A 16,629-nucleotide genomic window follows, 5' to 3' on the forward strand; every position below is an offset into this window, starting at 1 on the left:
GGTGGGATAAATTTGTCAGTGGGGTTCGTTTAGGCGTGCATGGCTGGTGGGATGGGTGGACTATATGCTGGGAAATCGACGCTTGGGCGGGACTGAGGGGATATTGCGGGAATGGGAACTTGGGAATCGATCATAAGGGTGGAGTTAAGACGTTCTTTTCTTCCATCGTGTAATTTACAGACAGATCATTGCATGGAGAATGGAGTGCTGAACCGCTTGGCTTTGGATCACACCCAATGCATTTCCCACCATTTCAGGAAGTTGATTACAAAGTGAAAAAGAAAGAAAAAAATTGTATTCTGTGCATCTACATAGTACAGCTATGGCTCCCTTTTCATTGCAAGAACGCCTGGCCATTCCCCTAAAATCAAATTGAAACGCCGGTATGCAGGTTGCTAGGAGTAGTGGTGTCGTTGAGGGCTGAGATCGGGCGTCGGCGTTCCCCCAATAGCAGGAGATTGGCCGATGATTGTTTACAGTAAACGTTAAGACGAGAGTGATGCTTCATCTGTAGCCACGGCCACGCTCGCCGCGTCCCCTGTCTCTGCTGTTTCCGCGACCTCGTCCTCGGTTGCCAATCATCGTGTCACTGTAGAGACCTCTTCCCCGTCCACCATCCTGCCTATCATCTGTATCCATACGATCCTCGTCGAAGCCATATGAGCCGTCGATCACATCATCCCTGCCATCAAAGTCTCGCCTCCGTGGTGGGGTACGGCCTGATCTTGAGCCATAGCCTGAGGGTGTATCATCTGATCGTTCGGTGATGGTATCGGCTCGTGGTCCAGTAGGGGTAACGGATCTTTCGGGAGGTGCTGCTTGAGCGGCGAGCAGTTTAGCGCGAGGGGGAACAGGGCCTGCTTTGTGGTAAACGTGGAGGATATTGCCATCGGCCTGGCAGGGAAATGTCAGAAAACTGTCTATGGGAAGGTCTACTCGACTCACATTCTGATTGTTGAATGTATCGACCACATTATCAGCGCCTTCCTTGCTTTCAAAGATAAGCTCCGCAATGACTTTTGGCCGCTCAGCAATCAGACGACAACCCAGGACTACCCCTCCAACTGGTGTCATCGCACTCTCGATATCTGCGGCTGTAGTTCCAACAGCGAGATTTTTTGCTATGACGATATAAGGTCCAGCAAGTCCGCGAATCGAAATTCCTGCCGTAGTCTTTGCGGATCCAACGATGTTAAACTGACTGTTGAGCGCAGGCGACGAAGCTGAGCCGTTCAGTGCAGTGTAGAGACGATCGTTGCGACTTCCGCGGCCAGCTTTCGGACCACGGGGTATTTGGGTGACTTTGTCTGCTGCTGGATTGTTCAGGGTGTGAAGATCGTGCGTCCATTCAGCATCGACATTGCCTGCGTTTGGCTTCGGGCTAGCCCTCGCTGGTCTGGCTGAGGAGGAAACAGTGCGCTGGAGGGTATCAGCGTCAATCCCGCAAGAGCTGTAGAAGCTCGATGTACCTTTGCAATGCCTCCGCCGATTCTGCTTGCAAGTGAGGGCGCTGCGCCTATCTGGCCGGTCTTGCGAGTGCTCGCAGCTGCAGCCCCTGGCGCGCTGGATCTGCGGTTTCTGCCAAAGATTTCCGCTGCGATGGCTTCATGCTTCCTACGCGCACGATCTAGAATGGTATCAGCGGCCGTGATGTGAGTAAGATGGGAGCTTCCGATATCCCTCACCTGCGTTAATCATTGAGTTCAGGTCGAGGGCCGGTTTACTGGGTGCCATTTTGTTGTAGTGTTAGTGGAACTAAAATTAGTACGTTCTTAGGTTGTCGCTCTAATTCTGTCTCACAAGCACAGCTGTATTGATCTGAATTGAATCCAGAGATGGTGGTTGAATGATTTCACGTTGGAGAGATGCTGAATGAAGGAGACGCGATGTGGCCCTGGACGAGCTCACGGCCAAAAATTGGAGTCTCGCGAATTTAGCGTCGCGGGAGCGACAAGGGTCCCCCTTTTCCAAACGAGGCAGGCACGAGGCTGAATGTTTTCTTTCCGTGCCTTCTTCTCGCGCGGAGATATTGTTTTCCAGTAACGCAACTCATTCCAACTATTTTCAATTCTACAACGATGCAATTTTGGCTATAGGTGAGGTTTTTCTGAAATTTCCCAACTGCTTCCCCACGCCACATAGCCAAACAGCAACCTGCTATTCGAAAAACAGGCATGGAATGGCCCATGCAAGCTCTTCTATGTTCAGCATACAGTTATATATGTTAACCACGCTTGACACAGGAACGAAAATCACTATGGATCCAGCATTGCCTAGCCAAGCGGTCACAATGGCCACCAAGTTCGGACCCCCCACATGTGCACAGAACGAATCCTCACAAAACAGAGTCGATTTCCGCAAAGTCCGCTACTCGCTACCATTATACCGCAAGTCCGTCGAAGGGCCGTCGTCTCCTAGTCGCAAGAAATCTCGATTCTTTAACACATTACTGCTGAGGACCGCTCAGAATGAAAACATTGCAGACGAGAACGGAAGTCCCAAGCCCTTAAGAAAGAGAAAGTCCATAGCAGATTTCTTGCCATTCTCCTCGACGAGATCTCGAAAAGTTCCTGATGGCAACGATGTTGATCCCGGAAGCCGTAATAAGAGGTCAGAGACAACATCTCCTCTTAAGAGGAACGCTTTGCGTACGTTCACAGTCCCCGATACCAACAATTCAATATTGATATAGTACAGAGAGTGCCTCGCCCTCTCGCATAAATCGACGAAAGAGCCTGGGTGATATTTTGGGCTCTATCTCTAGCAGAGTCTCTCCGAGACGAGATTCAACCCTCAATGACCGCCGCCCAGACTGGTACAATGACGAGCTTGAGCTGTCTGCAAATGTGGGCGTTGCAAATGGCCCCGCGAGCGTGGGTGGTGCAAATGCACTTGCGGCGGACCAATTCCCTGTTCCAGTTGATGGACCGTTCGACGATAGAATTTTGACCCAGCTTCCAAACCGAGAGAGTAAGTTGTTCAGAGCTACTTTGCTCATTTGGATCTGACATCACACAGGTGGTGTAGACATGAATAACTATCATCCTCCACGTCTTCGAAAACGCTCCATATCTTCCTCGATGCCTTGTAAGGGTCCCAGAGTTTGCATGTTTGCCAGAAGACTTCTGACGAGCTTCATGTAGGGCATGAAGAGTCACCTCGAAACTCAACCCAAGTCAACAGACATGAATCAAGAGTAACTAATTATCCTCCAAAACTAACCAATAAAGGCAAAGAAAGAGACGTCAATGTTCCAAATCCCGTGGGTAGAGACGAAACCCAGGCAAATGCTTCTTCGACGCCAATTGACAAGGGCAAAGAGAAAGCGGTCGATATCTCAACCCCAATCAATAGAGGCGGAGCAAAAACTCCCGATTCCTATCTCAATCTGTTGATCGCCGCCTACGAGCACAAAACACCCGATTCATATCTGCGAGAACTGTTGAAAGCCTCCAATTTGAATAATTCCGCTCGAGCATCCCCATGCCCACGCCACCATTTGGCTTTGGGGGAAGAAAGTCTCTTTTGGGGTACTGGCGACTCACCTCAGATGGGAGACCAAAAGGATGGCGAGGACGAAGAGGAGTTTTCAGCACCACCACCTTACACTCTGAATGATTTCTCGAAGGTAGAGCTAGGAGAAGTAAGATTTCGCGAAAACCCTCCACTCCAGACCTCCGACCGCACTGAAATTCAAACTAGTGTTGAAACAGTTCGTGAAGTGGATCCCTTCGAAGAATCTCCGGGAAGCTCTCCAAACATTGACACCGAATTCCGTTTGAGGGGGTGCAATCGTAAGGAAAGGCATGAGAAGCTGATGACACAGCCTCGACGATCATGGGGATCTTCTGACGAGAGTATCGAGAAGAGAGTGAAATTGACAGTTGCGAAGATGACCAAGAACTTCTACATGGTTACATCGTCTGAAGAGTCTTGGGACGACACTGCGAGCACCAAGATGATTGATCGGCAAGACTTCGAAACTGACCAAATGGAAGTCTGGGATTCAATTATTATGGGCACTCGCACTTTGCAAGAGGTATGTGGTTCGAATACTCATCAGAAATTGATTTGCGAAGCTCACTAGAACAAGGCAAAACCGTTCCAGATTTTGAGGAGCATCCCATCTAGTAAAAGACTACGCCATCTCCCATTGGAAAAAGTACTGCAGGACTCAATTAAATTTAGAGAACTCTCCGAAGATAGTCTGACTACATGCACCCAAAAAGGCGTTTGCTCTGTCTCCGAGGCTTCGGCTTCGAAGTTCTTACAAAAACAGAAAATCCAACCAAGCGGAGCAAGAAGGCGAAAGAGCTCTTCGGCCATGGTGCGAGTCGAATTCCCAAAGACCATGAATCTGCCGGCACATGCAGAGATGTACGAGTCTAAAAGTAAAGCTATTGTTGCACTTTACGAATACAAATTGGGGGAGCTTTCGAACTTTTGCACTTATGATCCCACGCGGAACACCATTTTTGCACATGCATTGGAGTCAGGTGTGCCTAATCCAGCGGTATTGAGAGAAGCGGGGCTCGAGGTTCTGTGGCTACCTATGCAAGGAGAGATCACCCAAACTATTCAGTTCGAAGACACGACACGAGAGAGAAATGAGATTTCGCGGGATGAACAGCAGTCTCCTATGGTTGCTGAGAGGGACAAAGTTCCTGAGGCCGGGCAAGAACGTCTTGTAATTGACAACTCGGGATTTTCATTGGATCCGAACGCCTTCTTGGCTCATCACGAAGGGATGGCGCGAGCCAATCTGGACAGCTTTGATCGCCATGAATCCCAATTTGAACTAGAAGTAGAGTTCACCAATCCACACAGCCGAAGCTCAAGCCTTCAGCTCAGTCCAGCAAGCCCACAACGGGAACAGGATTTGTCAATCTTTGACGATGACTTTTTTCTCAAAGTGGATCCAGATTTTGCCAGGGGTTTCTTGGGAAGTCAATACTCTGAAGAAAGTCAATATTCTTCCATCAGCGATGCCCATCTGTTGCCCGAAGATAATTTAGGAACGGACTTGCCGAGCGAGGTGTTGTGGAGTTTGGACGGTGAGGGCCAGGACGTCATGCCAGTGAAGACTTGGGCAGAGCTAGCCAGAGATTATTTAGCTAAACATCCAGCAAAAAATGTCCAAAGTTCTGAGGACGAGGAGGGCCAGGACGCCAAACCAGTAAAAACCTGGGTAGAGCTGGCTCGAGCGTATTTGGCTGAGCATCCACCGCAACCAATCCAGGGTTTCGGAAACAACCGTAAGTCAACCGATGAAGATTTCATTTGGCATGATCAGTTCGAAGCAAGCTCTGGAAGGTCCTCTCCAATCGATCCTTCCACGGAACAGGCTGAAGGCATCAATTCTGCCAACAAGGACCATTCCTTGAAAGGAAGACATTCTCGCCGACTCGGCCTTATATCAATTCTGGCAGACGAAGTCAGCCTCAAACTTCCAAAAAGAAACTACCTTTCTGGGAGAAAAGAACGGCCCCATTTCAGACGTGAGAGACCTATCGCCGCCTCGAAAGATATGGTAAACTTGAAAGCTATGGATGCTACAGTTGAGGAGACTTCAATGTTGGACACTAGTGAACTTCTTGGGCCTTTAATTGTGAGAGAATGCTCTGCTTACAAGGTCTCAAGCATTCCATTTCCAACAAAAGAAGCTATGGATGGATCTAGCCGACAGTCCTCCGTTTCGTTCACGTCATATATCGAGGCGGAGCGAGCACGCGAACGGTTGTACCAGACATATGATTTTCTCCCTCGTCTAAGGGCCGAAACAAAAGCCGAGGACAAGAAGCCTGTTACTGAGCCTTGTGTTAGGCCTAGTGTCACACTGGAAGAGGAGAAGGGTGGCAATGTCATGCCTCAGGACCCCGAGAGTAGAGTCGAAGACTCAGGGAGCTCAGCCATTGCTCTTCCAGTTGGATTCAAATTCACGGAGCATAGGAAGCAGTTGATAGTCAAACGCATTCCAAAGAAGAACAAGATGGCAAGCGAGCTTTCCGGAAGCTCAGCTATCCCAATTCCAACTGGCTTTAGATTCACGAACCACAGGAGACAAATAATGAGGAGCGAGGATTCTGAAAGCCCGGTAGTTTCTTGTCCATCTAGCTTCAGCCTTAGCGAGCCGATTACTGGAGAGGAGAAGAGTCAAAGGGATGAAGAAATCCCGAATCGGCAAGTTATTGAAAACGCTGCGCTGACACGCTCATCGTGTCTCCAAAACCCACTCGACATCAGCGTCCCCATTTCAATTGAAGACTTGGCGGGCAGGATAGAAAACCATTCGGAATGCGAAGGTCAGGTAATAGTGAAAGAAACGGACTGTGACAAGCCCCCATCAGAAAAAATCCAAGGAGATATGTCCTGTGAGCCGCGAGGTCGCGAAAGCGAATTTTGCAAATTAGCCACGAAGATGTTGGAAGACTTGGATTCCTTTGAGTCCGTGGGACTAAGGCTTAACGAGTGTTTGAGCATTATTCCCCCTCCGAATGAAGATTTCACAGGCGGGAAAGGAAACAGTCCCGAACCCGAAAGCCGGAAATCGAAGGAAAGCGTTGTTTGTGACGGGCCTACTTCCGAGGAGACCAGACTTCCCGTCGCATTTCCTTTCTGTAGAGACTGGCTGCAAGGCCCAAGTCCTTCCCGGGAAGCGCAAATTGAGGAAAAGGTTGGCTGTGAAGAGCCTTCCTCAGAAATGGTCGGAGACCCTGACGTATCCCCCTCTCGCAAAAGCCTACGCCAACCGCGCAGTCTTTCCTGGAAAGCACAAATGGAGGATTTGAGCATCCGTGTAGTAGGCAAAGCTGCTCGCCAAGATTCTCCGGCGAAACAGGGTGGCAGAGTTGGAGCGCTGGTAGATATCTTTCAGGCTCGTGGTATCATGCCGAGCTTGAGGCCAGCTCTTCATCAGAAGGTATCACTCACACCATTCGCGAACAAAGCTGGTAGCCGCTCCATGACACCAACTGCTCGCATCGTTACGCCATCCGGCAACATGTACCACCCGGCAGGGACTGTTTGTGTTCCTGCTGGACATCCTTTGTCGAGATCAGCAATCAAACGGGTCCCAACACCAATAATTCCGTTCAGACCAAGCTCTGGTTTTAGTAGTGTGGATACAGATGTGAGTGAACTCTTCGGGGAGAAATTGGAAAGAGCCGAGAAGCATTCCGTGGAGTGCGTAGAGGGTGGTCCGTACGAAGAGATATAGATATTAGTCAGAGTAAGCAGTATTGTTTTTTTTTTGGCGTCGAAGAGTATTAATAGCATTAGAAGGAAGGGCTATGGTTAGCGAGGCTTCGTTGGCATGCGTATTTGATATTGGCATGATTAAAAAGACTCTGAAACAGAGAGCGTGAGCTCTTGATGGGTTGGAGAATCAGATAACACTCATTTCATCATCAAGCAAGAGACAAAGTCTGTAGAATTAAAGACAATACACATTCATATGTCTCAAATTTCTTTGTTCTTGTGACTCGACTCGTGAGTCTGGAGAAGGGTGGCCGCGGATTTGAGACGTTCAGTGATCAAGAAGACACCCTCTCACCTCGAGGATGAATTATCCTCTTCAACTCGTCTCGTCATAGACCACCAACTCCATCAAAGTATCTCGCCTTGCTGGCGTGAGATACTCCGGATAGAACTTATGGCAGCACACAACCTATATGCGAAGTCAGCATTGCTCAATCTCCTTGCTTGTTTCAAGAATACCAAAATAACCAAAAGGAAAGCTCAACAATCCAATAAAAGTACAGCACTTACAACGCCACTTCCAGCCAATTTCGTCAAAATCGCCCTCACCGTCAGAAGCGCCAACTGTTTCGGCACAAGGTACACAAACACATGCGTCACTTGATGACCATTAATGAGTTGGCTAACGAGATCCTCGCGATCGTCGTTGAAGTCGTAGGTCAGCCATGAGGCGTTGACGTTCTGGAGTGTGGATTGGATGCCGGCGGTTGCGATGAGGGCGGGGGAGTGGTCGATTCCAATGCCAAGCGGGAGGGCGAGGGGCATGAGGAAGGTGATGTGTGTTAGGAGGCTGATTACTTAGGCTCATGTGTTAGAAATATTTTTTCCCAATTATGCATAGTTCCTTTGGGCTTTGTTCCTGTACCGATGCGTGGCAGCAGCATGGGAAGGGCAACTGATGGCGTAAGGGAGGAAGCCGGACAGGGGAATGAATGAGGTATCTGTACGAAAATACCCATCGCCGCAGCCAAGGTCACATACAACCTGTTGATGATTTGAAGACAGTCCTTTCTCTTTTCCATCTTGATCTCCACTGAGGCCGAGTCGCATGAGCGTTGCCGCTGCGCGCATTGTCCCCGTGGTTGTTTCAATGTATGGTGCTAGAACACCGCTAAAGCCGGAGGGGATGTAGTCCAGATCTTGAAACGCGAAGATCGGGAGGCCGTCTGAGTCTTCCATTGTTTTGATGAATGGGTTGGATGAGGTGGTGGAGATTTTCTGGGGAGTCAGAGGCGAGATACGTTGTGAATGTTCGCTTGGTGAAGATGGTGACTAGCCCTCTTTTGGCGAATTCAGATGAGAGCACGAGATATTTCAAGACGTAGTTGTACTAGGATCATGTTGAACAATATGAGTTGAATGTTATAAGACTTTATTTTGTCTATATATATATGAACAACAATGGACAATTTTGGTACATGCCTGCGATAGAGAATGCTTTCCGATGATAGTGGAGTGGTGCTGATGAATTCTTCATTCAGGGTGTTGTACATGGTCGTCTTCTCTTCTATATTATAAACAGATCTTAAACCCCAGGGGTTCCAGAATGGCAGCCAAGTCGTCTTGACTTCGTGAGCTCGTCCCCACCGTACTATGGTTTTACAAGGCTACATCTTCGTTCAAATGCTTCCCCGCTCCCGTCCAACATGCGTCTGGCGTCTTCAACGATCTACATCTGGAAGCCATCAGGGCACGTCTCTTGTCGCCGAACCGGACGACCACACGCTTTTATTCCCAAGCTTAACTCTGAGAGAGTTTCCTTCCTCATTCCAATAGCAAACGATTATGTTTTTCAGCACTTGGTCCGAAAGCCACCAAGGGTATTTATGCAGCTGCCTTCTGCTCCTTGAAGTTCAGATCACGGGCCTCCTGATTTTTATCCTTCTCACCAAAGGCGGCGGCTGCAGCGCGGATTTCGTTTATGGCTCCTCTCTTCGGCTATGCCCGGTTGCGTTGTGGGGTTTTGGATTTGAGAGAGAGGGCTTTGGTGGCAAAACCGCGCTTTTTCGGGAGGGTTGTTGGCGGAGTGGCTTTCTCAGATACCTCGAAGCTCGGTATTGCTTCTGGACTTGCCATAAGTGCTAGTGCGTCTGCCGACCAGTTGAATGCATTATCTCTTTTCCACTTCGACCTGTCCTGCTCGGCGGTTTTCAATATCTTATGTCGGGCCACGAAAGCGGAGAGTTTTCCGCGTTGTTCCTTGAGAGCTCCGTGGAAGTCTCGGGGGACGAAGGCTTTGTGCACGAGAAGGTCGTAGCTCGAAATCATCCTTCTGGTTAGAGAGAGGATGGAATCGACGAGTTTATTTCTTTCATGCGGGGTCTTCTCTGCAAGCCGAGGATCCTCAAAGTGGAGCATAGCTTTGAGGTTCAGCAATGAAGGATTGAGGCGCTCCAGAGCTCGCTGGATCTGTTTCCCTTGTTCGAGGCTGGACCATTCATTCTTGCCGCTTGAGGAAACCTTCTTCGAATATGCAGGTGCAGTGATGGCGAGTTCTAGGTAGTCTTCGAGAAATGGTATGTCAGGTTCTCTGAGCGCTGTTTGCATCAGATCAAGAAGTCTTCCTCCATTTGCAAAGGCGTTCCTGTTGAGTTTATCCCGCCGGCAAGCAGCCATTGCAATGCGGAAGGTGGAGTACTTCAAGTCTTGCATGGGAATGCTTTGTAAAACGTTGGTTGCCTCGTTGCTTGCCCTTGCTACGCGGAGGATGCGAAGATAAGCATGAAAGTTCTCAAGGTCTGGCTGGACACTATGCTGGGTCGTGAAAACCTGCCAATACTTTTGTGCTGCCTCTTTCAGTTTCAGTCCAAGTAGTGCTTCCAAGACTAGTGAGAGTGAATTCTGCCCTGGTTTTGCGAAAACGCCACGCCGTCGGCCTGGACTAGCAGGAGCCTTGACTGGTTGAAAGAGATCAACCACTGCGATTTCTGGTTGAGGATCTCCATTAGGTTGCTCAAGTGCCGGGCTATCTGAAGTAGTCTCCCCTTCAGTGTCTGGAGCAATTTTTGGTGTGGAGGCTAGAGGGTCGACCGCTTTACGAGCTGCAGTGCCTAGTCGTGGAACTTGGCGGGGAATGTTCATAGTCTGCTCAATCAAAGACAAAATGTCATCTATATCCCGCCGGCCTCCCAGAAGCAAAAGACGACCGAACGCGGACACCAGTTCTTCATCGAGAAATATATCTCCTTGGGCCCATCGTTTCGTTATCTCAACCCATATGTGGCGCGCTTCTAACATTGCTTTCTCGCTATTCTGCCTTTTCAGCATGGGTGTATGAGTGTCTCGCATACCACCAGTAGCAAAGAAGCGTAATGCATTGAAAACGGTCGTATAGGTCAGATTGTTTGGAGACCCAACTCCTTTGGATGGCATCTCAGCAACAATTGCGAGTAAGGCCTCCGTATTCAGCGCTCGCGCGCACAGTTTAAGAAGGGCATTAACGTGTACCACAGTCGGCTTGATTGGCGACTTCTCGCTACTCATCGAATGGTATATTGGTAACGCTTTGCCCAGTGCGTGATCGGGGGAAGGATGCATTGAGCAGCCGTTGAAAATTATAGAATAAGTGTGTCCGTCAGGGAACTGTGCCCGCTTCTTCATCTAAACATCCCATGTCAGTTGGAGGTCATAGTCGTAGAGGAGCGTATACCTCGTTGTAGGTCTTGAGAGCCGCTTTCAGGGAGCCTTTGCTCAGCTGCCAAGAGATCAAATGATTCCAGCTGACGATGCATTGTGAATGTTTGCTTGCAGCTCGCACAAACTTCTGCGCGTCTTCGAAATTGCCTTGCTGAAGTTTTCTTCGTATAAAATCGGCCAGCTTAAGGGGGTCCTGCAAGTGTTTGAGCTCCTGGGCAGTTTCTCGATCGATGCTGGATGCCACCCCTGCTTTCTCCCTCCAAGCAGGCCTGACACCTCTGGACTCAATCCATTCCTGTCTAGCATTCGTATTCGAAGTGGGGCCGTCTCCGACTTTGTTGCGGTGCCCGGATGAATCTGGTTTGAGCTTCTCCTTCGCTGCAAATGAGGTGTAGCTTCGAGCGGATCTTCTAGAGACACTATGTGTGGGTTTACTCCTTGAGGAGATAGAGACTTGATGCAAGTCTCTAACAAAAGTTTGTAAATATTGCCTTACGCAAGCCTGGCATGTCAACATTGCAAGATTTCGAGAGATGAAGTCTTTCATCTCGTGAATATTTTTTCGAGGTGACAATATATTGCCACCGAAATCAGGCATCCAGACATTAAAGAGCTAACCCTTTTATCGATTAGCACCTCAAACGCGACAGGGGTTCGCGTACAGCGCGAACGGTCGCGCGTTGACCACCACGTCTCGCGTCCCCGACCTCCAAACTTCTTCATACATAACTTCCGACTTTCTAGTTCAACTTTCTCCAAAGCATGTCATAACAGACATCGTCTTCTATTCTCTAACATGTCGAAAGCTGCTTCTGCTCGAGCAAAGTTCGCGGAACTACGCGCTCTTCGAGAATCCGGCAAAAAGCGCCTCGACACTTATCAAGTCCACCAGGAAGCTGATTTGTACGAGGAAGTTGACGAGGATGGATACAAAAAAGTGGTTCGGGATCGTCTGAATCAGGATGACTTCGTCATTGATGACAACGGTGAGGGGTACGCGGATGATGGCCGTGAGGAGTGGGATCGACAACCAGACTATGGCTCTGAGAGCGAGGAATTGCCCACCAAGGGCAAGTCGGGCAAGATCGGTGAGTGGAACAACATTTTAACACCTATTGCGTACCATGGCTAACGCGGTTTAAGCAAAACGGAAACGCGAAGAGGAAAAGGCAAAGAAGGAGAGCATGGACAAGGGGATCAGTAATTATTTCACGAAAGGTCCCGTAGTAGCTCAACATAAGGCCAAGGTATGCCACGACCCTGCTTTACAAGTATGGCATCTAAAAATACAATAGCCCGTCAAAACAAAAGCAGACGACGACTTCCTAGCAGATCTTCTCGGCGAAGTTGACACCAATGTCCCTCGGCCGATTTCACAACCCGCAAGAGGACGTAAAGTTCAAAACAAGCGAAGGACTCGCGCCTTATCTCCCTCCATTGAAGAAGTCCAGCGCCACGCGACCAAGAAAGCGAAATTGGTTGATAACAGAGCCCCCACAACACCACCGACTGAGCAAGATTATGGTGATGATGGCTTCATGGACGGCATGGACGATGGTGATATGCCCATGGATGACCCTCAACCATCATCTCCGATTGCCAAAGCTGTGAAGCGGAAGTCTCATGTTGCTGTGAAGGCTGAAGATGACGACGAGGAGGACATGATGGAAGTGGCTCAAGCTGATAGTATTATCACCGCAAGTGTTAACTTGAATGGCACTCGGCCTGTACCAAAAATCAAGAAGGTTGAAGCATACCCTTCCCCTGTCAGCTCTTCTCCGACTCGACCACCTGCGCACGATGTCGATGCCTCTGCCTGGAACGATGTCACGGACAAGTTGAACGTGGTAAACAGCAGCCAAGCTTCGGAAACGATGAGTTTTGGAAAACTTGACTATAACGATGCTATTGAAGAAGATGGAAGTCTCCGAATGTTCTGGACCGACTACACAGAAATCAACGGAAGCCTGTGCCTCTTTGGAAAGGTTCAAAACAAGAAGACTGGTGGCTTTGTCAGTTGTTTCGTGAAAGTGGACAACATATTGAGGAAATTGTTCTTTCTTCCTCGACAATACCACCAAAAGCACGGACGTGACACCTCGGAAGAAGTTGACATGAAGGATGTATACGAAGAGGTTGACGAGTTGATGACTAAATTGCGTGTCGGAATGCACAAGATCAAGCCGTGCACAAGAAAGTACGCTTTCGAGCTTCCCGACATACCTAGGGAAGGCGACTACCTGAAGCTTTTCTACCCATACTCGAGTAAGACTACCCCCCTTTTTGTTCCGGACAGAGCTAATCCTTTCAAGAACCCCAGCTTCAAAATGAACATCAGACTGGATCCACATTCTCTCACGTTTTTGGCACAAACACTCCATTGTTTGAGCAATTTGTTCTGTGGAAGAATATTATGGGTCCATGCTGGCTGAGCATTGAAGATGCTGAATTTGGAGTCCTCAACAACTCTTCCCACTGCAAGTTGGAGGTTCAAGTCTCAACACCCAGTTCAATCAATCCTTTGAGCGACTCCGACAACTTGGAAGCGCCGCCACTCACACTCATGAGTATTGCTTTGCGAACCATACTCAATGTCAAGGACAACAAACAAGAAATTTTGTCAATCAGCGCACGAGTCTATCGTAACATCTCCCTTACCGATACGACGGACCCAGAGAAGCTGCCATGCCAATCTTTTACGATAATCCGGCCTCTTGCATCAAGCTTCCCAATTGGATTTGAAATAGAGGTGAAGAAGAGAGCGAGAGGAGAGGTGAAGGTTGTCAAGCAAGAGCAGGAAATATTGAGTTTCTTCCTTGCACAGCTGAATCTGGTCGACCCAGACGTCTTGATTGGCCACCAACTTGAAGGTGTCGATTTCAGTATCTTACTGAGCCGTCTACAAGCTAAGAAAACTCCTCAATGGTCCAGAATTGGCCGATTTAAACGCACAACATGGCCAAGTTCCATGGGCAAGATGGGAGGTAATTTTTTTGCTGAGCGATCACTACTCTCAGGACGGCTCTTGTGCGATCTGGCGAACGACGCCGGCAAATCTGCTATGTCAAAATGTACATCTTGGAGTCTTACCGAGATGTGCAGTATTTATCTGCCTGGTACAAGTCGACGTGATATCGATGGCGAAACGGCACTGAAAACCTGGGCTACTACCAAGGACGGTCTCATGGACTTTGTCACTCACTCCGAGGCAGACACATTCTACATCGCTGCTTTGGCTTTGAAAGTGCAGCTGCTTCCTTTGACCAAGGTTTTGACCAACCTTGCTGGGAATTCCTGGGCCCGTACCTTGACGGGTACTCGCGCGGAGCGAAACGAGTACATTTTACTTCACGAGTTTCACAGAAACAAATACATCTGTCCCGACAAGGCTGTTTTCAAAGGCAAGCAGCAAATTGAGGAAGAGAACCTCGACGAGGAGAGCGGCGATGTAAAGAAGAAGGACAAGTACAAGGGCGGGCTTGTTTTCGAGCCGGAAAAGGGTCTTTACGACAAGTTCGTTTTGGTCATGGACTTCAACTCCCTGTACCCAAGTATCATCCAGGAATTCAACATCTGCTTCACAACGGTAGACCGAACTCAGTTGGTAAGTCATCTGGAATGTAGAGTGCTTGTGAGCGAAAATGCTGATTTCTCCCAGTCCGACGATGAAGAACAAGTACCGGAAGTGCCAACAAACCAGGAACTCGGCGTCCTACCCAGACTTATTGCCACTTTGGTCAGCCGTAGACGACAAGTAAAGAGCTTGATGAAAGACAAGCATGCTACTACTGAGCAACTGGCAACTTGGGACATCAAACAACTGGCTCTGAAGCTGACTGCCAATTCGATGTACGGATGTCTTGGTTACACCAGGTCCAGATTCTACGCCCGGCCCCTGGCCGTTCTCACAACCTACAAGGGTCGTGAGATCCTTCGAAGCACGAAAGACCTTGCTGAGAGTAACTCACTTCAAGTCATCTACGGAGACACTGACTCGGTTATGATCAATGCCAACGTGGACAATGTGGAAGACGCGCTGAAGGTTGGAAACGAATTCAAGAAAGCCGTCAATGACCGGTACAAGCTCCTGGAAATCGACATTGACAACGTTTTCAGGCGCATCCTGCTGCAAGCTAAGAAGAAATACGCAGCAATCAACCTTGTTCAAGTCGAGGGCAAATTCGTGGACAAGATGGAAGTTAAGGGTCTTGACATGAAAAGACGAGAATACTGCAACCTTTCCAAGGAGGTTTCTTCGAAGCTATTAAACGAGATTCTCTCTGGAGACGAATCCGAGGTCGTCATTACTCGTATTCATGAGTATCTCCGCGAAATCTCGACCAAGATGCGTGAGGGTGAGGTTCCGACCCACAAGTACACGATTTATACGAAACTCGGAAAGGCGCCAAAAGACTATCCCAATGCAGACAGCATGCCACAGGTTCAAGTCGCTTTACGGGAACTTTCAAGAGGCAAGACTGTGCGGAAAGACGATGTCATTGCGTATATCGTAACTGGCGACGGCAAGACAACCTCTGAAGCCGCTGCAAAACGCTCTTACACCCCACAAGATGTCGCAAAGGCAGATTCAGGACTTTCACCTGACGTCGAGTGGTACTTGTACAAACAGATCTTTCCTCCCGTTGAGCGTCTCTGCGCGAATATTTCGGGCACTGATACTGTTCGCCTTGCTGATTGCCTCGGTCTTGACGTTCGCAAGTACAGCATTAACAATAACTCCTCGAACGGTGGCAATGAAACAGAAATCAATCCTCTCGAAAGTCAGATCGATGACTCTGTCCGGTTCAAAGATGCTTATCGTCTTACTCTACGCTGTCGAGCCTGCAAAGGTACTTTTGACTTTGAAGGACTCGTGGGCAGTCTCGAGATCAGCTCTCCAGCAGGTATCACTTGCCGCTGTGGGCATGCTTTGTCTAACCTCTCTGTGATGGCCCAACTTGAGCATCAAATTCGAAAGCAGACAAGCAAGTACTATGAAGGATGGCTTGTTTGTGACGATCAAGCTTGTGGCAATCGAACAAGACAGATGAGTGTCTATGGTCACAGGTGCCTTGGCCCGAATGGACTTGGACGAGGATGTCTCGGGAAAATGCACTACGAGTATACCGAGAAGATGATGTACAACCAACTGCTGTATTTTGCAACTCTGTTTGATGTGGAGAAGGCAAAAACTGCAGCTAAGGGGATGGAGAAAGGTAAGATAAATCTCTGGTATTTAGTTGCGTTCGTGCTGATAATTCCTAGAACGGGTGACGGCATTGGCAGAGCATAATAGAGTGAGATTCGCTACGTTGCAAGGGGTTGTGGAGAAGTACCTGGACAAGTGCGGTAGACAATGGGTCGCGATGGATACTTTGTTCGGGAAGTTGGGTTTCACAGCTTGATAAGGTATCTATCTTCGGCGTTCGGGACTTGCTTCTCTGGCGCTTGTAGGATATCATGAATGGAATGCAGCTTCGAAGAAATACAGTCAAGCAAGTGAGATTGTTATTACCCGCAATTATTTTTAGCCCAGACCAGAACTTGAGTGCAACCTTCAATTCATTGGTTGAGCTCATACTGATATGCGTTGGTTGGTAGAGCGGGCAAGGCATCGAACAGTGGTAAGTCTACTACAAAGCAATGTAAGGACTTGAAACAATGACCAAGAATCCCTTGCATAGGCACAAAGTTGATGTTGTGAACAATGAAATAGTCGAACAGCCAAGGAGGCAT

At 48.7% G+C, this 16,629-nt stretch overlaps 4 protein-coding genes across 4 annotated transcripts; 1 reads left to right on the top strand and 3 right to left on the bottom strand.

Moving 5' to 3' along the window:
- Nucleotides 1-299: 299 nt before the first annotated feature.
- On the bottom strand, nucleotides 300-1,878 carry K444DRAFT_608548 (uncharacterized protein). The gene is made up of 4 exons (XM_024879405.1): nucleotides 1,686-1,878; nucleotides 1,470-1,627; nucleotides 946-1,419; nucleotides 300-894 (listed from the first exon to the last, which is right to left on the bottom strand). Exons 1-4 carry the CDS (start codon nucleotides 1,732-1,734, stop codon nucleotides 505-507), a joined length of 1,071 nt encoding a protein of 356 aa, XP_024741771.1. The 5' UTR covers nucleotides 1,735-1,878; the 3' UTR covers nucleotides 300-504.
- Nucleotides 1,879-2,240: 362 nt separating this feature from the next.
- Nucleotides 2,241-7,216, top strand: K444DRAFT_660061 (uncharacterized protein; the record flags this gene model as incomplete). Its single annotated transcript, XM_024886425.1, has 6 exons — nucleotides 2,241-2,301; nucleotides 2,347-2,648; nucleotides 2,698-2,970; nucleotides 3,019-3,087; nucleotides 3,144-4,039; nucleotides 4,109-7,216. The coding sequence occupies exons 1-6, from the start codon at nucleotides 2,258-2,260 to the stop codon at nucleotides 7,214-7,216; spliced, it is 4,692 nt and encodes a 1,563-aa protein (XP_024741772.1). The 5' UTR covers nucleotides 2,241-2,257.
- Nucleotides 7,217-7,573: 357 nt separating this feature from the next.
- On the bottom strand, nucleotides 7,574-8,022 carry K444DRAFT_625500 (uncharacterized protein; the record flags this gene model as incomplete). The annotated part of the gene is made up of 2 exons (XM_024882534.1): nucleotides 7,574-7,666; nucleotides 7,768-8,022. 2 exons carry the CDS (start codon nucleotides 8,020-8,022, stop codon nucleotides 7,574-7,576), a joined length of 348 nt encoding a protein of 115 aa, XP_024741773.1.
- Nucleotides 8,023-9,414: 1,392 nt separating this feature from the next.
- Nucleotides 9,415-11,194, bottom strand: K444DRAFT_482388 (uncharacterized protein; the record flags this gene model as incomplete). The annotated part of the gene is made up of 2 exons (XM_024873023.1): nucleotides 9,415-10,857; nucleotides 10,907-11,194. Coding segments are annotated over 2 exons (1,731 nt in total), but the record flags the coding sequence as incomplete, so codon positions are not given.
- Between the last annotated feature and the right edge of the window lie 5,435 nt (nucleotides 11,195-16,629).

Source organism: Hyaloscypha bicolor (assembly GCF_002865645.1).
Source record: "Hyaloscypha bicolor E unplaced genomic scaffold K444scaffold_17, whole genome shotgun sequence".
Classification (NCBI taxonomy): domain Eukaryota; kingdom Fungi; phylum Ascomycota; class Leotiomycetes; order Helotiales; family Hyaloscyphaceae; genus Hyaloscypha; species Hyaloscypha bicolor.